This window comes from Tursiops truncatus, chromosome 16 (genome assembly GCF_011762595.2).
Source record: "Tursiops truncatus isolate mTurTru1 chromosome 16, mTurTru1.mat.Y, whole genome shotgun sequence".
Lineage (NCBI taxonomy): Eukaryota > Metazoa > Chordata > Mammalia > Artiodactyla > Delphinidae > Tursiops > Tursiops truncatus.
The window spans coordinates 33,943,831-33,967,350 of record NC_047049.1 but is presented as its reverse complement, the minus strand read 5'-3'; the positions used below and the strand labels follow the sequence as shown (position 1 = coordinate 33,967,350).

The window sequence follows — 23,520 nt, the reverse complement described above, 5'->3', positions numbered from 1 at the left end:
CTCATATCCGTTAGCAATCTCTCCCCATTACTCCCCAACTCTTCCAGCTCTAGGCAACCACTAATCTACTTTGTCTCTATGAATTTATTCTTAACATTTAATATAAATGGAATCATACAATATGTTGTTTTTGTAACTGGCTCCTTTCACTTAGCATAATGTTTTCAAGGTTCATCCATATTGTCACATGTATCAGAAATTCATTCCTTGTTATAACCTAATCACATTCTGTTGTATGACTATACCACACTTGGTTTATCCATTCATCAGTTGATGGGTATTTGGGTTGTTTCCACTTTTTGGCTATTAGGAATAATGCTGCTGTGAATGTTGGCATACAAGTCTTTGTGTAGACATATGTTTTTATTTCTCCTAGGCAGATACCAAGGAGTGGAATTACTAGGTCAGGTGCTTATCGCTTTTTTTTTTTCTTTTGCTAATCACTCTTAAGATGAATAACAGAAATTCTTTTTCCTATTTCAAAGGATTTTTGACACAGCCAGGAAACAGAATTTTCATGAAAATGCTAATATAAATTCTTTTATTTTCAATATGCTAAGATCAAATTCTATTTTTTGAGCAGCATGTATGTATCAATCTCCTTGTGGCTGACAATTGCTTAAGAGATAAATACGCAGTAAGGGAAGACTTACCCAGTAGGAGTAGCAATAAATAGGAATTTAAAATATCAAACACCCGGATTAAATTACTTATTTCCCTCCCCTGTCAGGGGCCTGCTTCTCATTTCATGAGAAAAAGGTGAAGCATTAATTATAATTAGTCATGTAAATTCCCAAAGCTTTTCATAAAAGCATCTTTCAGAAATCGGAGGCCAAATAAACTTCTGGTCACATGTTATTTTTGTTTTTCTTCCTGGTGATGTACACTCTAGTTCAAATATATTCAGGAAGCAGACTTTGAGCAGAGAATTAGGAGCGGATTATAAAATTCTACGTAAAAAAAAAATAAAGAGCTTAAGCAACACATTTTAATTTAAAGAAAAATCAAACCTCTTGCCGCAGAAATTAGGCATAATCAGGGGAAAACTACCAGACATCCTACCAATCGCTGCACTAGAGAACGTCACAGGTCATCCAAAAGACGCATTCCTGTTAGCCAACAGCTCTTTTCCTCCCGCCAAAGCTGTCCCTAGAGCGTCAGAGAATAAACCAACGAGCGATTCATGATTTTCCCCTTTTGATCCCCTCCCCTCCCCACACACACACACATCCACCTGCTTGGAGGTGTCAAGGCGACTAGAAATGGTTAACAGCGACCAGCAGCAGAGAGAGAAACAAACACCCCTGACGACCCACAGCTGAGTAAGCAAAAGCTGTTTATTCCTGAACACGTTCCGTTTGGAGACTAGTGACGAGCCCTTGAAAGCCCAGGCACATTTTAGAAGGTTCCTAGAGAGGGAGGGAATAAACTCCCCCCATTACCCCGCCCCTCTCCCCCACCCCACCCCTCGTCGGGCAAACCTACACCGAGAGGTTCTGGTGGGAACCACCTCGTCTAGGCAGCCACTGCCCTGCCGACCCCTCAGGAATAACCTCACGTACTAGAGCATCCGACCCCTCACGGGGGTTGCGTAACTCCCCAAAATGGGTTCAGACGCGGCAGACGCTGGCCCCAGCGCCGAGGGCTTCAGAAGGCACTTCTGCCACCCCCAAGCCCGCCACGGCCCGCCCCGACGCCGCGGCCGCGACTGGGGACCCTGCCGAGAAATGGCCCTTTAGCCCGCCCCCCCCCCCCTCACCTGGCTCGGTCCCACCTGAGCACGAGAGCTGAGAGAAAAGAAAGAGGCAGGGAGGGCTGACCTTGATGCTACTGACGGTGGAGCGGCACATCCCGCTGCTTCCTGGAAAGCGGCCCGCAGGACATTTTTCCCTCTGGAGGAAGGAAACGGGAGGGCGCCGGCCGGGCGGCGGCGGGCGCGACGGCGGTGGTCGGGGCGGGCTGTGCAGCCTCTTGCGGGGACGGTCCGAGGACTACATCTCCCAGGCTGCTCTGGGCCGCCTTGCGTCGTGACCCCGCCGCGCACTGAAGTGGTGACTCTTACCTCACAGAGGTAGCTCCTCCGCCGGCAGCAACTCGGCGCCCGCGGTCCATGGACCGGAACCCTGGGCCGACGGGCAGGAACCCGGGCCGCGATCGCCGCCTCCCCGCCCCAGGCTCCTCCTCCTCGCTCCCCACCGCCTCCTCCCGACGCCCGCGGGCCGCGCACAGCCACCGCCGGGCTCGCGGAGCCGCCCCGGGAGGCTGGGTGGGGGTTCGCGGCTGCCGCCGGACTGAGGCCTACTCCGCCGCCTCTCAGTGCTATTGTCCCTGGGCCCGGCCCTGACCGGGCCCACTGGGGAGGCGAGTGCGCCGCCTCCGACGAAAATGCCGGACCAAGCCCTACAGCAGATGCTGGACAGGTACGGGCAGCCTTGGGGGAGGACGCGGGCCGGGCCTCGGGGCTCTTCGGAGCGGAGCCTAGCCTGCCGGGAGGAGTTCCACGGCCTGGGGGCCGAGTGAGGGGCAGAAAGTTTGGAGTCCGTACTTGGGGGAGGACGGAGCGGGCGGCCTGGGTGCGTAGACTTAAAGCGAAACTTACTTACGGATTGGCGTCTGGTTTTGTCCGAACGCCGTTGCGAAGTGAGAGGGGTTCGTGTGAACCCAGAGAATTAGTTTCTTTTTCTTACTGTCCTCCTCCCCTCCCCCCAAACTGTGTTGTAACGTGTTTGTCAGCGCTGTCACTGGCAAGAAGGACCAGACTAATTCTCTGGGGAGTGATCCCCCTCCAATTTGTACACTCCTTCCAAAAACCAAGGATAAGCATTCTTTTGGAAAGCCTGATAGACTGACTTCATTCCTCCTTCCTCCCCCATCCCATCCCCACCCCAAACTATAAGGTCACGAGTACCCGCAAGGGACTTTAACGGTCAGACCAGAGTAGAGGTTATGAAAACAGCCGTAAGTCCAACCCTGAACACTTAGCGTATTTTACCATTCGTTGAGTTCACTGATAAAGTTTCATCTTATCATGGGGCAAGTTCCTGGGGGGGGCTTGTCAGTAAAACTCTTTCTGTGAAATCGGCTGCACCGCCCTCTGCTGTTGAAATTCTAGGCCATGGGTTCTACCATGAGTTTTTGGAGACCCTTACTCCACATTTTCCCCTAAGCCACGACATAGCTTCCTGGCCTAGCCAGTGCTACAGGCTAATGCATGTTTGGTTGCCTACAACTCTCAGTAGACCATTTGCCACCCAGTTCAGCGTGTGGTACAGGTTTTCCTACTGAGGAAAAGTCCAACTTTAAGGTTGGCAATGAAAGGCCAACCTTAAATGAGATTATACCCAGTTAAATGCTGTTTGGATCACACCCAGAACAGAAGTCACTCAAGAGTACATCTTCTTCCACAGTGACAGACATTTCCTTTGGAGCTTAGAATTTTGAGACATCTAAGTTGATAGAAATCATGTACTGACTTTTTCCAGTTGGGGTGTCCCAGTGATTAATCCAGCCCTTGTTTGAGGGGAGCATTCAGGTCAAGTTGTATTGACTAACCCCTTTTTATGTAAGTAGTTTATAAGCTCCTGGAAGGCAGAAACTTACACATCATTATTTATTTTGAAACCTACAGCAGAGCCTGGCACTAAGCAGGTCATCAGTAAATATTTCTTTAATGAATAAATGCATGAACTTTTTTGTCATTTTCCCCAGTGGTCTAGGGGTTTGATAATTTACCAGGTTTTACGAGGTAAATTATAATTTACCATACTGACAAATTATATAGGACTACTGAAATATGCCCACAGGAGACCACTTTCTGCCACTGCCAATTCCAATCAAATGAGACCCTATTCTGGTGCTGGGTATTTTGTAATTAATTTTTTTTTCCCCCTCTGAGGGCCTGCTGCTTTCACTTTTATGTAGGTGACTTTTAGAAAAGTTTTTGTGTCCAAAAGCTGATCTGGCTTTCATACACTCTTTGGAGATTTCCATAAAAGTAAAAAAGCCAAGGAGTGCTAGCCAGGCATTTAAAACATCTAATAGAAACATGGAAATTCTGGCTGCATGTACTGAAACAGGTGACTATAATACTGGCTTCCCTCATCTTCGGCACCTTTTTGACATACCTCAAGGTAGATTCTTAAGATGACGTTCAAAGATCTTTATTATCTAAGTCAGTGTTTTGCACCGTGGCCCCACGTTGGAATCAACCGGGGGAACATTTTAAAATATGGATGGATGCCTGGCTCTGCCCACAACCAATTAATTCACAGATTTCTGGAGAATGGGGCCTGAGCATGTATATTTTCAAAAGTTTTCCAGATGTTTATTGTAGTTGAAAATCACTTTTTTTTTTTGTCACACGGCACAGCTTGCTGGGGGATCTTAGTTCCCCAACCAGGACCAGGGATTGAATCCGGGCCCCCTGCAGTGGAAGTGTGGAGTCCTAACCACTGGATCTCCAGGGAATTCCCACTACCCTAAATCCCAAGGGATTATTTCATGATAAGAGATAGTACATTTTAGTGATGTAAGCTTGGCCAGAAATCTTAAAATTCTCATTTTGCCACATACTAGCTATGTGACTTTGGACTTATATTCTGAGGTTCTACATCCTCATTTATAAAATGGCAATATCCTACCTCACAGGATTGTATAAATGAGAACACGTGTAAGCACTTTATAAAACAATAAAATGCTATTCATATGTTAGGCACACAGAAGGTATTTAAGATTCTAGTGTAACCAACTAATGTAGCAATTCTCTCCCCACCACACACACACCCATCTCCATATTTACAGTATCATCTTAATCTGGGCTGGCCCTACATGCAAATTGAACACAAAGATACTTGATGGGTTCATTTGAGGAATACTGACAGGCCCAACAGACTAAAATATGTCAACCTGTTAGGACCTAGAATTCTTGCTTTGAATTTGGCTTCCCCCCAGCTTGGTCTTTGGGTGGCAATTTTTGAGGGATAGAATTTAGCTCAGAAACTTGCCCTTATTTTTATTTCTTCAGTGCAAGTTCTGTCCTTGAGAAGATTAGGAAATGTGTATAACATATATTGTTCTTCTGCTTCTAGGTTAAAATTAGGTATATTTTAGTGCTTATTAAACATTTGTATTTAATGAATTGACTTAATAAATATCGATGCATTTGCCTGGTACCATTCTAGGTCCTCGATATATGGTGGTAGTGAACATAAGCAAAAATGCTCATATGGAGCTTTAATTCTAGTGAGGTTTGTGTTCCATAAACTGTCAAATAAAATGAAGATTATATTTACATAACATGGATGGTATGTTCAGTTTATACACTTAGTCTTTCAAGGTTTTTTAATTAATAGCTACTTATTAATAGCTGAAGTTCAATTGCCTTGTCCTTTGTGAATAACTAAATTTAGTTTAGCAATTGTTTATCTTGATAAATTTTATTATTGCAGTATTTGTAGCTAGAAAGAGTATATATAGATACATATTTTGATTGCCTTTCATTTTTATAAACAGTAAGCAACTGTTTTATATAAATTTATCATTTGAACCTTTTAAATTGTTTGAGAAAGGGGGTGGGAAAGTGGGTGGTTTTCTAGTGTCATGAATGATTTGGGATCACAAATCATTGCCCTGAAATTATAACCATTCATAAACTCAAACCTTTTACGTCAGGCTCTCTGAATCTCGGTCAGTTTCTCTTCCTTCCCTTCATTGCCATACTTTTTAAAGGAGAGGTCTGTTATATATTATTCTATCACCATTAAACTTTCTCGTTTTCTCTTTTATTTCTCAAAATTAGGATTAAATGTATAGAGAATACAAAGAATACTGTAACAAACTGCAGGAATGAACCTGAGGTTTAAAGCCTGGTGAGAGATGCTTCTGGAAACTTGACTTTTTTTTTTTTTTTTTTTTTTTTTTTTGGAAACTTGACTTTTGTGTACCCCTCTCACATTAAACACTCAGGAATTTGTTGAGGTTGTTTGCATCACTTACTTGCACCTGGTGAGTAGGCAAGGCATGTAGCCAGTGTCCCCAGAACAGTCAAATGGGAAGAAAAGCAGGGAGAATCATCTGCTCCCCACGAGCCTCCTGCAGTGGCAAAGTGAATTAGAATCCCCACTCTCAGGGTGTTGTCAGCCACACATGTACATCCTTTTAGAGGCTGTAGAGTGTTCTGATAGGAACGTACTATATTATCTTCTTATTTATATAACCATCTCTAGTTTCCATTAAAGCGACTTCTCATTCTCTGAAGCATATTTACTCGAATCATATCACTATCCCATTTTGACATTTACAGAACAATACCTAGAATTAAAAAACATTAGCAATTAGTTGTATTTGCTTCCATCTCTATGTAAAAAGTGGAAACATTACAGATAAAGTCCCCTTTGGCCACTATCCCCAGTCCCATATCTTCTCCCCATCCCCACTCCACTATCATAAATGGGTTTATGTTCTTCCAGTCTTTGTTTAATGCTTTTATATATACCATATGTAATTCATAGTTTTGTTCTTGTTTCTAAAATTTAAATATATCAATCTACAATTGACTTTTTAAAATACTAGGTTCTGTGATATACAGCAATTAAAGAGAATATATATATAATCCATTGTATTTACTTATCACTCTTTTTCTTTCTAAATCCGTTTCCCTGTTTGTGACATTTATATTCTTATTTTCTCCTTATCATCTCTTGTTGTAATTTGATTTTCATCCACCTTTCTTGTCCGTAGCTCTACTAAAAGTATACTGAAGGTTACCAGTAATTTCTTAATCGGTAAACCTAATGACTTCTTTTCTTGGTCCTCATGTCCTTGACATATATGTAGTGGAGATGAAACTGGTGACCACCACCCCCTAACTTCTTGAAACTGTGTTCTAGTCTACCACACTATTTGTCTTTTATTTTTTTCGCCTCTTATATATCACCTTACCCTTACTCTCTTCAGTCAGTATGGTTCAATCCTCAGCACTTATCATTCTTCTCTGAAAAGTATCCCTGCTTACTATCTCACTATCACCTTTATTTGAGTGACTCCCAGATTTATGTCTTTATTCCTGACCTCTTTCCCACATTTTAGTGTCTGCATTCTAGCTGCCCAGTAGACATTTCCATTTGTGTATACAGAGCATTACTAGCGCCTTAACGTATCTAAAACTAAACTACTGCTATTTCCCTGGTGTTTACTTATCTTGACTTCCCAATTTTGGCCTTTGATAGGACCATTCTTCTAGTCTACCAGCCATAAGACCTACATCTTTTTTTTCTTTTTTGCTTTTTTCCTCCAAATCCACTTGCTTATCAGATACTATAGATTCTTCCTTCTCTGACTCTAGTTTTTCTCTACCAGTTTGACTTGCAGAGTGGTACCAGAATTTCCCAGTTTGACTTAATAGAGTGGTACCAGAATTGGCCAAGGCACAATTATCATGGCGTTTCCATACTTTAAAAGCTGTCAGTCTCTACATCACCTATAGGATAAATTCTAAACTTTCAAGGCCCTGGTGAAGAGGTTTAGCTCTATTAATTATCCAATCCAGCCCCAACCTTCCTTAACCATACTCTTCTGCACTGCACTTCATTGTCCTCTGGACATACCCTGCTGTACATCTTCTTATTTTTGTTTTAGATGACTTCCTCCCTTTTGACACCTGGCTAACTCTGACCCATCTTAGAATTCAGCTCAAGTATCACCTTGAAGCATTACACAGCTCCTTCAGGCAGAGTGAGTTACTTCTTCCTGTTTTTCCATAGAACCTTTATGCATTCATTTTAGTACATCACACCGTATGGTAATTTTTTTTTTTTTGCGGTTTGTGAGCCTCTCACCATTTTGGCCTCTCCTGTTGCGGAGCACAGGCTCCGGACGCGCAGACCCAGTGGCCATGGCTCACGGACCCAGCCGCTCCACGGCATGTGGGATCTTCCTGGACCGGGGCACGAACCCGTGTCCCCTGCATCGGCAGGTAGACTCTCAACCACTGCGCCACCAGGGAAGCCCTGGTAATTTTTTTTTTAATGCACCTATCCCAGGTCTCAGAGCCTTCCACACATACCCTTTACCACCACCACCATGCACATTCAAGTGGAAGTTCACTGAGATCAGAAACTCTTCCCTATCCCATTTCCCCAGAAGGGGAAAGTACATTGGAGACACTGTTGAATCATGGTGTCTGTCTTTTCACTATTTATGACATATCAGTGCCTAGAATAATCTTACTGAAGCACCAAATATTTATTTGCTCAAAACCTTCTGTATTTTCTTAATTGCTTATTAAGCTTAAGTTCAAATTCTTTAACCTGGCCTTCAAGACCCTCCATAATCATATTTATTGTGCTCTCTATTATGTTTAGACAGTGAGTATATGGCTGGCACCAGCTACCTTTTTAAAGCTTTGCTTCTGTTTAAGAATGAGTTCAGGGCTTCCCTGGTGGTGCAGTGGTTGAGAGTCCGCCTGCCGATGCAGGGGACACGGGTTCGTGTCCCGGTCCGGGAAGATCCCACATGCCGCGGAGCAGCTGGGCCCATGAGCCATGGCCGCTGAGCCTGCGCATCCAGAGCCTGTGCTCCACAACGAGAGAGGCCACAACAGTGAGAGGCCCGCGTACCGCAAAAAAAAAAAAAAAAAATAGAATGAGTTCATAAAGTATATATGTTTTGCCCAGGCCAAACTGATTCACTCACTGTCCTGTGTTCTTTTCACTATCTTGTCTTTCAAAATTCTACCCACTCTTCAAGACCCAGTTTAGTTTCTGCCTCATTTATAAAGCTTTTCTGACCATTTCAGCCAGAAATATTTCCCCCCTTCTCCAGATTCATGTAGCAGTTCTTTACAGGCCACATGTACATACATGCCTCCCAACTCTTTACATGCCATAGTTCATAAGATGACAGATGGTAACATTTATATGGCACCTTGGAATACACTGGCAGGGGTTTAGATCTCTAGTGAAAGCTCCTTATGGCTGCTTAAAAGTACCCTAGCAAAAACGAAACACATAGCTCTTTTTTGTGGCGCCCCGGAGACGGTCAGCCGCTTCAGAATAAAGCTGAACACTTCTTTCCCGGCCACTGGCTGCCAGAAACTCATTGAAGTGGACGATGAACGAAAACTTCGTACCTTTTTTGAGAAGCATATGGCCACAGAAGTTGCTGCTGACACTCTGGGTGAAGAATGGAAGGGTTATGTGGTCCGAATCAGTGGTGGGAACGACAAACAGGGTTTCCCCATGAAGCAAGGTGTCTTGACCCATGGCCGAGTCTGCCTGCTACTGAGTAAGGGGCATTCCTGTGACAGACCAAGGAGGACTGGAGAAAGAAAGCGCAAATCTGTACGGGGTTGCATTGTGGATGCCAATCTGAGCGTTCTCAATTTGGTCATTGTAAAAGGGAGAAGGATATTCCTGGACTCACTGATACTACTGTGCCTCATCGCCTGGGGCCCAAAAGAGCTAGCAGAATCCACAAACTTTTCAATCTCTCTAAAGAAGATGATGCCCGTCAGTATGTTGTGAGAAAGCCCCTAAACAAAGAAGGTAAGAAACCTAGGACCAAAGCACCCAAGATTCAGCGTCTTGTTACTCCACGTGTTCTGCAACGCAAACGTCGGCGAATTGCTCTGAAGAAACAGTGTACTAAGAAAAATAAGGAAGAGGCTGCAGAATATGCTAAACTTTTGGCCAAGAGAATGAAGGAGGCCAAAGAAAAACGCCATGAACAGATTGCCAAGAGACGGAGGCTGTCCTCTCTGAGAGCTTCTACTTCTAAGTCTGAGTCCAGTCAAAAATGAGATGTTCTAAGAGTAACAAATAAATAAGATCAGACATTAAAAAAAAAAAAAATGAAACACATAACAACTTGTACTGGCTATAATTTCCTTAGAAATGAGAAATGGAAAATTTTCTCAGAATACACTATCCATATGGCAGCATGGTATAGTGATAAAAGCTGATGTTTTTGGTGTTTTTTTTAAATTTTTTAACTTAATTTTTTTTTTATTGGGATGTAATTTACAAAAAAGCTCATATTTTAGAGTTGAGGCGTAGGTTGCATCCATGCCTTTCTACTTAACCATGAGGCCTTGGGCAGACTGTTTAACCCTTCTGGGCTTTTGTTTCCTTATTTATTTAAGACAGAAATAATTATGTTTGCAGAGTTTGTGAAGATCAGAGACAAAGCGCATGGCATGAATATATGCTTAGTAAATGATCGCTTTCATTGTGGGGTATTTCCCTTTCCCTTTTTTGTAATGTGTCATGATTGTGGTAGCTCTTTGATAAATCCAAATACTTTAACTTCTATTCCACTTGGCTGGACAGACATATAAAGGGATATTTAGTCTTTTTTTTTTTAATTTTTAAAATTTATTATTTTTATTTTTGGCTGCCTTGGGTCTTTGTTGCTGCGCGCAGGCTTTTCTCTAGTTGCGGCGAGTGGGGACTACTCTTCATTACAGTTCCTGGGCTGCTCATTGGATGGCTTCTCTTGTTGCAGAGCATGGGCTCTAGGCACGCGGGCTTCAGTAGTTGTGGCACTCGGGCTCAGTAGTTGTGGCTCGTGGGCTCTAGAGCGCAGGCTCAGTAGTTGTGGCACACGGGCTTCGTTGCTCCGTGGCATGTGGGATCTTCCCAAACCAGGGCTGGAACCCGTGTCCCCTGCACTGGCAGGCAGATTCTTAACCACTGCGCCACCAGGGAAATCCCGGATTTTTAGTCTTCTTGATGGTATAGTTCCTGTTTAAGAATACATGGGATGTGACACTTTTAATCCTGAGACAAAGCAAGCAGTTTGCAGTTTTTTCCATTGTTAAATTTAGGCGTTCCTTGCATTAACCAGAGCATGGTTCTCTAAGCATCTTCTTTTTTTTAATTTTTTTTTTTATTTTTGGCTGTGTTGGGTCTTCGTTTCTGTGCGAGGGCTTTCTCTAGTTGTGGCGAGCGGGGGCCACTCTTCATCGCAGTGCGCGGGCCTCTCTTGTTGCGGAGCGCAAGCTCCAGACGCGCAGGCTCAGTAATTGTGGCTCACGGGCTTAGTTGCTCCGCGGCATGCGGGATCTTCCCAGACCAGGGCCCGAACCCGTGTCCCTGCATTGGCAGGCAGATTCTCAACCACTGCGCCACCAGGGAAGCCCCCTCTAAGCATCTTCTGAATTAAGGACATGTTCTCTTTCCTTAAAACAGTCATGGAAATACATTGGTAAGGCACCATATATAACAACAACAGCAATATAAAGCTTGTTTCATTGCTCTCACTCCTGTATTCTGGAACTCTTCTATTCTGTTTCCCTCCAGTTTTCACCAAAGTGATCATAGGCAGGAGCCTATGATTTTCCAGATCTTTCTAATAATCCACTATAAACACCTACAGTCTGAGTCTACAAAGGTAGACTTTACTGCCAACTGTTTTATTAGATAACCATACCTATCTTGCTTCGTTAATTTATGTGCCAGTGAGAAACTATTCTATTGATGTTTCCTCCCCTTTTTTCCCCATGTACTTTTAAAATAATTAACTTAATCATATAAACTAGTTTAGTCACAAATGAACCCTGTGAAGTGAGGTTACCTTTGTCATCCATCCTTTGCCAACTGGTTTGTAATACCTAGCTTTATTTTAAAACCTTTCTGCTCCAACCACATTGGTTTTATCATTGTCCATGATCATATGCTCATGTCTATGTCTAAGGTTGTTTATGCTGTTATTCTTACTTCAGATACCCTTATTCTTTTCATTCCCCAATTGTCATCTCATTTGTAGTTCTTCCTTTTCATGAAACCTTCTCAGCTATTTCATCCTGTTTCTTATGGTCATCATCACATTTCTATATTACCTTTGGTCACCAGCATCATTTCTTAGCACTCAGTGTTTTGTGTGGTTTTTTTTTTATGTGATCCTTCTATGCATATATTTGTTCCTTAACTAGATTGTAAGTTCCTTAAATGTATTTCTTCTGGCATCAAATAGTGAGCATACTAAGTACGTTCAAGTTAATTTAGGGGGAGATCTTGAATACTCTTTGATTTAAGGCGAATTAGATGTATATTCCTATAACTTTATAAATTTTACTGTTGAGAAGGATTTATATCAATAATTTGAAAAAAGTTATAATTTTAATTTAAAATTACATAGAAGTAAATGATTTTTTTTTATAAAGAGTGACATGTCATACATACAGATTAGTGACATTACCAGTACCAGTAAGGCCATACATTTATTTTAAGGAATAAGTAATATTCTTTAGAATTGTCTAGTTCTTTTTTCATGTCTTCATATTATAATAGTGATTTGTTCTTTGATCTCTGAACCAATCATGATAATTCCCAGATCTCCCTTTACTCTGTAACCTAATGAGCACTAACTTGGCTGGTGGAAAGGTGTGGAAGTAAATTGTGAGTGTGTATTATCAGCAAGCAGGCGGCATTTAGACAACCTAGTGGAAGGAAAAGAGGGGTGGGAGAAAATGAATTGAGGATTTGAATAAATATCTTAAGCAGTGGTGTTGGCCTATTGAACAATTGGGGATGATCAAGAATCCAGGACCTTTTCCACTGAATACCAGGGTGCCAGGCAGAACTGCTGTATGTGCTAATTTAGGTAAGAAAATGCATCCATAAAAATCTAGGCATAGATGTAAAGTTGACACCATCTTTCTCATCTCTATTGGTGCCATTATTGCTACTGTTCATTTGGTGGTTATGTATGTGCCAGACAGTTCTTAAGCAGTTTCATGATCACTTGTTTAATCCTTTACAATAGAGAATCTTTTTTTTTTAATTTATTTTACTGAAGTGTAGTTGATTTACAATGTTGTGTTAATTTCTGCTGTACAGCAAAGTGACTCAGCCACACACCTACATACATTCTCCTTCGTATTCTTCTTCTCTGTGGCTTATCACAGGACACTGAACATAGTTCCCTGTGGTATACAGTAGGACCTTGTTGTTTATCCATTCTATATATATTTGTTTGCATCTGCTCATCCCAAACTCCCAATCCATCCCTCTCTCTTGGCAACCACAAGTCTGTTCTCTTTGTCTGTGAGTCTGTTTCTGTTTCATAGGTAAGTTCATTTGTGTCCTATTTGATTGATTGATTGGTTGATTGATTGATTGATTTGTGGTACGTGGGCCTCTCACTGTTGTGGCCTCTCCCGTTGCGGAGCACAGGCTCCAGACACGCAGGCTCAGCGGCCATGGCTCACGGGCCCAGCTGCTCCGCGGCATGTGGGATCTTCCCGGACCGGGGCACGAACCTGCGTCCCCTGCATCGGCAGGCGGACTCTCAACCACTGCGCCACCAGGGAAGCCCTGTGTTCTATTTTAGGTTCCACATGTAGGTGATATCATATGGTATTTGTCTTTCACTTTCTGACTTACTTCACTAAGTATGATAATCTCTAGGTCCATCCATGTTGCTGCAAATGGCATTATTTCATTTTTTTATGGCTGAGGAGTATTTCTGTGTGTGTGTGTGTGTGTGTGTGTGTGTGTGTGTGTGTGTGTGTACACACCACATCTTCTTTATCCATTCATCTGTCGGTAGACATTTAGGTTGTTTCCATGTCTTGGCTATGGTGAATAGTGCTGCTGTGAACTCAGGGATGCATGCATCTGTTTGAATTATGGTTTTGTCTGGATATGTGCCCAGGAGTGGGATTGCTGGATAATATGACAACTCTATTTTTAGTTTTTTGAGGAACCCCTATACTGTTTTCCATAGTGGCTGTACCAATTTACAATTCCACCAACAGTGTAGGAGGGTTCTACCATAGGGAATTTTAACATAAAACCTTTTTTATGCTGAGAACTCCTTTGGAAGTTTAGTTAAGCTTATGGGTTCCTTCTCAGAATGTTTTGAAAGAATAAAACAAAATATACAGGTCAGAAATGGACAAATTACGTTGAAATACAGCTACCAAAATATTAAAAATCTGACATGGTAATATGAGCTTTAAAACAAATACAAGGTCTATTACTGGTGGGTCTGATAATTAATTTCAAATTAGCAGTGGGTTAAATGTTATTTTGAGATCTGCACAGCTGTAATAGGAAAATTTCTGGTCACTGTACTAATTTCTAATTGCTGTATGCTAATATTACTATGAGTTGTTTATTCATCATTGAAGGAAAACTGAATTTTATTTAGAGTTTAGTGAAAATAAAGGTATAATTACTTTTTTTCCCATCCAAATTTACCAATCCCGTAAATTTTTCATGAACCTCAGGTTAAGAACCGCTGCATTACAAAAACTCTGAAAGAGATTGTCATTAAACCTAAAATAAGTGGTAAGCAGGAATTTGAACTCAGGCATCCCAAGTTCTTTAACCAGTTAGAATATCCTGAACTCACAAAATCTTTTCCCCAAATTTAGCTAGCTTTTTTCCTTAGAAAAAAGGATCTCAAGCATTTTGCTTACTATTTAAATTAAAAACCAAATAGCTTAAAAATGTTTACATTGAATGTAAAATAAAATTTCATTTTTGTATTATGGTGAGTTGAGGAAACTTACAAAGGGAAAAAGGAAAGAAGAATGGCCAGAGCAGAGGTTCTCAAACTTCGGTATCACGATCACCTGAAGGGTTTGTTGAAATACCGCGTTGGTGATTCCTCAAAAAAGTTAAAAATAGAATTACCATGTGACCCAGCAATTTCACTTCTGGGTATATATCCAAAAATAATTGAAAACAGGATCTCAAAGAGATATTTGTACACCCATGTTCATAACAGTATTATTCACAATAGCTAAAACTTGGAAGCAACCTTAGTATCTAAGACCAATGAATGGATAAGCAAAATGTGGTATATATACATACAATGGAATACTATTCAGCCTCATAAAAAGGAAGGATATTCTGCAATATGCTACAATGTGGATGAACCTTGAAGACATAGAAAGACAAATACTGGATGATTCCACTTATATGAGGTACTTAGAGTACTCAAAATTATAAAGACAGAAGGTATAAGGGTGGCTGTCAGGGGCTTGGGAGAGAGGACATTGGAGAGTTGTTTAATAAGTATAGAGTTTGTTTTATAAGATGAAGAGTTATGGGGATGGGTGGTGGTGATGGTAGCACAACAGTGTAAATGTATTTAATACCACTGAACTATACACTTAAAAATGGTTAAGATGGCAAATTTTATGTTATATATTTTACTGCAATAAAAAAAGAAGAATTTTTAAAGAAATTTAAAATAAATATATTTTTAAAATGTACTGTTGGGTCCCATCCTCAGAGTTTCTGATTCTGCCGGTCTGGGGTGGGACCTGAAACTGCATTTCTAGCAAGTTCTCAGATGATGCTTCTGCATCACACTGAACACTGCTTAGAGATTGGAGGATTGAAGAGAAGAAGGGGAGGAAATGACTCAAAGAGAAACTCTTAATTAGAATTTTGTCAGAAATTACAACCTCTTCTTAGGTGTGGACTTGAAAGGTTTTTGGCTTTGTCCTTTGAAATGGCAAATAGCCAGTTCTCACCTTTTAAGGGTATTAAAATTGCCATCCTATAAACTGTAACATTAAAATATGTAATAAAGTAGAATTATAGTTAAATTGATCCTGCAATGCAAATATTATAGCATTGTCAGTAAGAATTTTTAATTTCAAAATGTTTGGTTTTATCTTTGTTGGCTGTTTTTATCTAAGAAATGACCTGATCCAGTAGCCAGAATCAGGAGCATATTTTTGCCCTGTGTGAGAAATTGAAAAACTTGCAAGACTCAAAGTACTTGCAGTGGAAATTAGATTTATTTAAGCCTTTTCAGCTCAAGTTGCGGTCAGTAGGAAACAAAGCCATTGACAAAAAATAGTGTCCTTTTAAAAGCTGTTTAAGAGTCTACATTATATGATTGTTCAGGGCTATCCCTTATATCCAGTTTCTCACAATCTATAACAAGATTGTTTGGGTTGTGTCTGATAGGAATCTGCCCCAAACTGGTTAAACCAAAAAAAAAAAAAAAAAAAATCTGTGGGTTTATGTAAGTGAACAGTGCAAGGGTATATTTAGCTTTAAGCACAGCTTGATCCATGTCTCAAATGAAGTCATCAGTATCTTTCAGCTTCCTCTGGGTTCTTTAGGCTCCACATTGTGGCTCTCCTGGCAGCAGAGCCTCACACCCTCATTTAGGTTCACACTTTTCCTGCCTTCAGGCTCAGTGGAAAAGAAAGTCTTTGTACCAACTTTCCCAGCAAAAATTCTGAAGTTCACTCTAGTGAAACTAGCTTTATGGGCCCAGCCTCCCAATAACTAATCTAGGACATGGGATACTCCCTTAAACCAATCTAGGGATTACTCTTCCTGGAGCTGGGGATGTGGGACTAACTGCCTAAATAAACCACATACATGGCTGATGCTGGAGAGAAGAGTGGTTTTCCTTAAAAAGTATGGTATACTTTTTGTCCCTAAAAAAGAGAAATTGTGCTGTACATTAAACCACAAGCTTCTACTCTCTCCTCTATTCTAAGATCTTGAGAAACTCTAAACCCATCATTTTCAAACAACCTCTTTTCTCCTTAAATGGAAGGAGGTGGGGAATTGGGGAATAAATAGCTGAAATAGATTGCATCAAGGAGGGAGTAGGGTATGGGGAAGCAAAGGGGGAAGGCATAATTTTAAGACCTTCTTAGGTGATATTCCTGGTCAGCCTATTAGAAGTTTTTTTTTTAAATGAGGGAAGAGAAGATTCCTATACAAACTTTGTTCCCTCCCCTCATTTCCAGCCCTGAAGACTAATAACTGTCTTACAGGCTGTCTGCCTAAAAACATTTATGTGAACATTTTTATATGCTTTAATTTCCCATGTACCTGGCCCTTATTTCACAGACTAATATTCTTTCCATATTATGTAGATTAAACTCATATACCTAGTAAGGTAGTAAATCAGTTAATAAATTCTTTAGAACCTAACATTTTCTGTACTGTTATTTATATTAAAAATATTTAGTCATCAGAAGCAATTATTTCTACCTTAAGTAAATCCAGTAATTATCCCTTTCACACAGTCTGCTTTCTCCAATATGTTTGCTTTTTTTTACCTGCCATTTTTCTACACCAGCAGTTCCCAAACTTTATTGAATACTGGGATCACCTTGAGAGCTTGTTAAATCACAGATTTGTAGGCCCTCTTCCTCTAGAGTTTCTTATTTACTAGATCTGGAGTAGAGCCAGAGAATTTGCAAGTTCCCTAGTGATCCTGAACTACTGATCCTGAGACCTTTGTTTTGACAATCCCTGCAATAAAATCACTTGCCCCTGCTAATTTCTGCTATCACTCCTCCCTGAAACCTTTCCTGATCTATCCAAATTGATCCTTCCTTCTTAAAATGGATGTACCTATGGTAATTTCACTGGAACCTTAAATCTCTTGTATCTACTGGATGTAGCCCCAATTAAATTATAGGGTTTTCTAGATAGGTACAATCTTCCATTTATTTTGTTTGTGCAACCACATGGAATCAGTGAATGCTCAGTAAATGTTGCTGGCAATTTCTATAATTTTCAGTTGCTTGTTTGTTTTGTACTATTAAGTTAGAAGTCTTCATTTTATATAACATTTACTTGTATCTAAATTATAATTTTTAGGTGAAGTAATTTGGTGGTGTTATCAGAACCTTACGTATTGTGGGCAATACTATTTGATCTCAGATGACCATTATCAGATGTACTGTTTAGCGATTAGAATAAATAGAAAATGGATGTGGTACGTTGGTAGATGTTGAATATCAGACTTTTTGAGAGTATTATTATCAATAAGGTTTTTTTTAAATATCTATAGGATAATTTCAGTTAATCTCTAATGAGCATTAGCTTCAAAATCCAAATTTGTAAGCTGTATACTCACTGTCACTATGAATCAAACAATAAAAACAAGGTTATGGGTATTAACACTTCCAATTAGGTTTAACACCTAATAAGTTTTCACTGTAAATCATCGTTCAGCTATCTTATCTACCATAGTTGTGAAATTAGAAAAAAAATCCGGAAAGTGCCTCTTTTAAATGTTAGTTGAGTACCTTCTAAAAAGTAAAACTGTGAAAGTGTTTATTTAGGGGCGAAGTACACTAATGTCTGAAACTTTGAAATGCATCAAAAAATAAGATTGATGAAAGAATATGTAGTAAAGTACATATGTAGCAAAATGATAAGAATTGTAGAATCTAGGTGTTAAGAATATGGATGTTCACCAGTTTTTCAACTTTTTTCGAAAGTTTGAAATTTTTCCTATTAAATGTTGGGGAAAAATAAACTTATCCGGAATTTATGGGGATTATAGCTATACAAATATTCCCATTATATTGGTATATGAAGCTGCCATTTATGTAAATTAAAAACAGATAAATATAGGCAATTTCATTTGGTTCAACTTAGTATTAAGGTTCTTTACATTTTATTTTGTTTTTTCCTGATGACTGGAAATTGGCTTAATTTAAGATTCAGTTCACCTTAATACTGATTAATTATGCTGGTCTAGATGTACTTAGCTACATATATGTTCCATTGTTGATATGAAAAACTTACAAGAACCTAGAAATCTAGTTTCTAGATATTCTGCCTATATTTTGTTACCAGATATGGTTTTCATTTCCCAGAGGTATACAATTATATTTACAAAATTACCTTGGTTAAATGGGGAAAACATATACTAACACCTCAAATAACTGGTTTATTTGCTGTATACTTGTCAATTGAAATTTTATGAAAAAAACTAGGTTGAAACCCACTCAAATCATGGATATTGATGATGGTTGCCAGTGTGAATGACTTAGTGCTACTGAATTGCAATCTTAAAAATGGTTAAAGTAGTAAATTTTATGTTATGTATATTTTACCACAATAAAATTTTAAAGAATAAGGAGGTGGAGGAGGAGGCATTTCTGGATAACTGTAAGATAGCACGAGGGCCCAGACAGCTTGGCTGAGGTGGGTCAGAGAGTCAGGCGTGCTCAAACAAATGCTCCCTACCTCGTTTTTACCTAGGTAGGTCAAATGAAATCTGACTGAATTTGAAAGCTGAGTAAAAGCACAATTTTGGATATTGTTGCCACGTATTCACTTCAGTTTTTTTTTTCCCTATTCTAATTGCGAAGTTTTTAATTGGAGCACACAATTAAAATTCATATTGTTCTACGGACTGGAGACCTCACCCGTATATAGTACCTGACTATATAGTCTTTCCCACTGAGCATAGTTAAGTTCTGACAGAGCCACTTATCTAATTAGGTGAAATGTGCGCAGTAAGTGACAAGCTTTAATTAGCAGTTTCCTATTGTGCAGTCAAACTTTAAGGTAGTAAAGGCGAGTGAATGGTGTCATTGAGTTAAATTGTATTTGCCCTAATGGAAATCGGTGTCAAAACTTGTGTTAATTGACAGGAAAAAAATAAGGAATTGCAACCTAATTCCACAAGAACAAATTAGAGTTCATGAAGTATCCTCGAAAGCAAAATGGGGAAGTGTTTAAAAATTAACCATCTCAATAGAATTTTTTAAAATATAAGCATCCCAGACTTGACTTTTAGATTTTGAATATAATAAATATAATTTAATTCCCACAAAAAAGGAAAACCAATCATACCTATAATGGAAACATGTAGGCCCAAATTTTTTTTTTTTTTTTTTTTTTTGCAGTACGCGGGCCTCTCACTGCTGTGGCCCCTCCCACCGTGGAGCATAGGCTCCGGCCGCGCAGGCTCAGCAGCCATGGCTCACGGGCCCAGCAGCATGTGGGATCTTCCCGGACCGGGGCACGAGCCCGTGTGCCCTGCATCAGCAGGCAGACTCTCAACCACTGCGCCACCAGGGAAGCCCTTTGGCCCAAATTTATCATATCACTATCCTAAAACAATTTATCCTGATATCTTCATCTCGTCTTTCCTTTGTGCTTTTTAATTTAATCATCTTTCTCTCTTAGAGTCATACTTTACCAGAAAGAGAAATGAGTGGGGTTTTTTTCTATCTCAGTTGAAAACTGAATGAGACCATATGTGAAATCATTTATGTAATGCTTTAGTTTTACAAGTTCAAGAGGTTAAGAGGTTAATGTTGTTGAAATGGCAGATACACTGAATTTCACATATTCCTATATTTATCACTCCTCGAAGAATTATTAGGTCTTATAAAAGCAGCTTGAGGATTCTCTCTTTGCATTCTGGTTCATTAGAGAAGATGAAGAATTACAAGAAAGATGGACTTCCTTGGTGGCACAGTGGTTAAGAATCTGCCTGCCAATTCAGGGGACATGGGTTCAAGCCCTGGTCCAGGAAGATCCCACATGCCATGGAGCAACTAAAGCCTATGCGCCACAACTACTGAGCCTGTGCTCTAGAGCCCACAAGCCACAACTACTGAGCCCACGAGCCACAACTACTGAAGCCCGCACACCTAGAGCCCATGCTTTGCAACAAGAGAAGCCACTGCAGTGAGAAGCCCATGCACTGCAATGAAGAGTAGCCCCGCTCACCGCAACTAGAGAAAGCCCACACGCAGAAACAAAGACCAGTGCAGCCAAAAATAAATAAATTTTTTAAAAAAACCTTAATTTACTAGAAAGATGGAGGAAGTTACATAAAAACAAAATTCAGAAAACACAAGATTCTGCAGAAGAATACAAGGAAAAACAGAAAAAGAAGAAACTACCCTACTGGAAATGTGTTGGTTTTTCTCCTCAGTCTTTTAGTATAGAATTAAAAGTTCCTATAATATAACATAGTAGGCTAATCCCATTAAGTGAGAGCTGCAGTGAAGAGGAGGCTGGGGTGTTAATGATAATGTCATTATTTTCTCTTTTAATTTACAGAAGTTGCTGGGTGTGTTTTGCCACTGATGAAGATGATAGAACAGCTGAATGGGTGAGACCATGCAGATGCAGAGGATCTACAAAATGGGTTCACCAGGCTTGTCTGCAGCGCTGGGTGGATGAAAAACAAAGAGGAAACAGTACAGCCAGAGTGGCATGTCCCCAGTGCAATGCTGAATACTTAATAGTTTTTCCAAAGTTGGGTAAGAAGACCCTTAAAACCAACACAGATATATATATATATATATATATATATATATATATAATGTTATAATATATGACTCTATGATCCTAGGTTTATTTTTAAGTGACTCATGTCTTTGCTTTTTTGTGAATTTCTCTATTCCATTTCTGTTGTTTTCTCTCTAAATGTCAGATATTTGTTTTGCTAACAGTTTACATTATCCTTAATATATCCCCAGATCTATCCATTTGTCTGTGTATTCAATGTTTTCATTTGGTTGAGTGGATAAAGAACTTGGATATCTAATTGTGTGGGTAAAATCAAGTTAACAAAACTATAATAAAAGGCTGACTAGAGAGCCTCATTCTCTGGAAACCATTGGTGTGGGAGAAAGAAAACAATAGTGTGTTCTTTCTAATACTTACTTTTATTAATTATTCTATTAAGGAATAAAAGGGAAATTAAATATTTAATAAAAGACAGTGTTTGGAATCCAATTTATATGTCTGTTTTTCATGAAAACTACTTTCCTTTTTCTGTGAATTGGCAGGCAAGGAATAACCAATGGTCTTTGAGAATGAGGCTAGTGTTGAAACAAGTGTAGCAGATTGCTTAAAGGAAGCTATAACTAAGGCTGATATTTAGTTAGCATGTTCCATTACATCCATGTGATTATGAACTGGTGTCATTCTCTTTGTTTGGTGTTTATGCCATGCCAGTTGTTCAACATTTTTAATATGACACTTGTCTATAATCAAGAGGTATATGAAAGCAGTTTGGGTTTTGGGAAGGTCGAGGAAAAAATGACTTTGTGGAGGAATAGAGTTCAAGGAGAAACTGGAAATAATTATTAGATTATTTTTTTCTAGGTGCTATACATATTGAAATCAGACCTTTCTTTAAAAAAATAAGGCAACATAAGTGCAGATGATGAAGTGCTTTTCTAATGTGAGAAGATTAATAATAAAGGCAAACAGAATTTCCATACCTGTCTATATTTCTCTAACATAATGCATAGGAAGAAGTGATAGCTTTCTATGAAAGAAAAATAGTGTAGTAGAGAAAGTAGCATTTCTCAGACATTTAGAATTTGTGGACCACACTGACAGATCTTTTTTGTTTTTGTTGTTGTTTTTAATTTATTTATTTATTTTTGCCTGTGTTGGGTCTTTGTTGATGCGCGCGGGCTTTCTCTAGTTGCGGCGAGCGGGGGCTACCCTTTGTTGCGGTGAGCAGGCTTCTCATTGTGGTGGCTTCTCTTGTTGTGGAGCACGGGCTCTAGGCGCGAGGGCTTCAGTAGCTGCGGCACACGCACTCAGTAGTGTTTAACTGTTTCTTTTCCTACTTCTTAGTTCTGCTAAATCAGATAATCCCACTTTTCAACTATAGGTTGTTGGGAATAGCAGCAAGTATAGGATGATTCTTTTAGATGTTTTAGATATTCAAATGGATGGGTACAAAAATTATTGCAAGAATTCTCACTGAAAACTACCTACAATATCTGATGAAGCACTGAGTGGACAAATGTGTGGCACTCAGCAATGAAGTTGAATATTGCAGTTTGGAAGATAACAGTGGATAAATCTGTCCTTCTGGTTGTATTTCAGTTCTAGGAAACATGTTTTTAGGTCTAGTGTGGTAATTGAATACATTTTTTACGTATACTAATAATAAGACACTGATTTCATTCTACAACAATGAAAGAAAATGGCTACATGTTGGAAAAGTCAAACTCTTTGCTTAAGCTATGTGTATCATGATTTGGTCTTCATATTTTATCATTAAGAATTGTTATTTCACCCTCATATGATAGGTTCACGCTATTCGCAATACTGAATATCACAGAGATCTGCCACTTGAGTAAGCCACAGATAATCATAGATATTTTTTACTGACCTTACTGGTGTCATGGGGAAAAAAATGTACATACTTCATTTAAATAGTTTTTGTTAGCATCTTTCTTCCTGACAAGATAGGAAAGCAGAGTGTTGTATTTGCTTCTTTTTTCCTGACATAACATTCTGAAGATACCTGCTCAGGGACTGCAGTTTGAATATTATATTCACAGTTTTCCATGCAATCTTTAACAGATTCAGTAGAAGACTTACTGTCCAATGTCAGGTGTTGTCTGTAAATGAAGCCATGTGTGAATTGACTTTCAGGTGCTATACTCTTCCTTGCTACACACATGACTAGTGCTTTTGGCCATATTGATCCTAGTGTACATTTTCAAGTCAAAGTTCAAAGATAATTGTTGGTTAAAGGAAAATCCCTTCTCTAAAGCATGTTTTCATTGATAATCAGAACTGTTTGTATTTCATAATTTACATATTATGTACATACCAAGAGTTGATTCATATTCTGAATACTAGTGGTTTCTTGTAGCCATGAAACAAAATATTTAAGAGCATACATCTGTGAAAGTAACTGTTTTTACTCACTGAATACCACACCTAACATTATGTAATTAATGTCCAGTAGTGTCATCTGATACAGAAACATACCAGTAAATTGTTTTCTTTCTGAGCATAT

General features: G+C 39.5%; 2 protein-coding genes and 1 pseudogene across 8 annotated transcripts in view; 2 read left to right on the top strand and 1 right to left on the bottom strand.

The window, feature by feature from the left end:
* Nucleotides 1-2,185, bottom strand: part of CPEB3 (cytoplasmic polyadenylation element binding protein 3) — a 177,899-nt gene extending 175,714 nt beyond the window's left edge. For 6 of the 7 annotated variants that reach the window (XM_019944054.3, XM_019944186.3, XM_019944403.3 and 3 more), the window contains exon 1: nucleotides 1,821-2,079. The gene's annotated coding sequence lies outside the window, so the exon portion shown is untranslated. Of the gene's footprint in view, nucleotides 1-1,820 lie in introns of all 7 variants that reach the window. The other variant, XM_073794194.1, reaches the window with a different exon arrangement.
* MARCHF5 (membrane associated ring-CH-type finger 5) overlaps nucleotides 1,825-23,520 on the top strand; it is a 55,577-nt gene continuing 33,881 nt past the window's right edge. Inside the window, exons 1-2 of the mRNA XM_073793745.1 lie at nucleotides 1,825-2,004; nucleotides 2,076-2,420. Of these exons, the coding sequence (XP_073649846.1) occupies nucleotides 1,825-2,004; nucleotides 2,076-2,420 (525 nt within the window). The remainder of the gene's footprint in view (nucleotides 2,005-2,075; nucleotides 2,421-23,520) is intronic.
* On the top strand, nucleotides 8,598-13,073 carry LOC141276814 (small ribosomal subunit protein eS6-like; annotated as a pseudogene).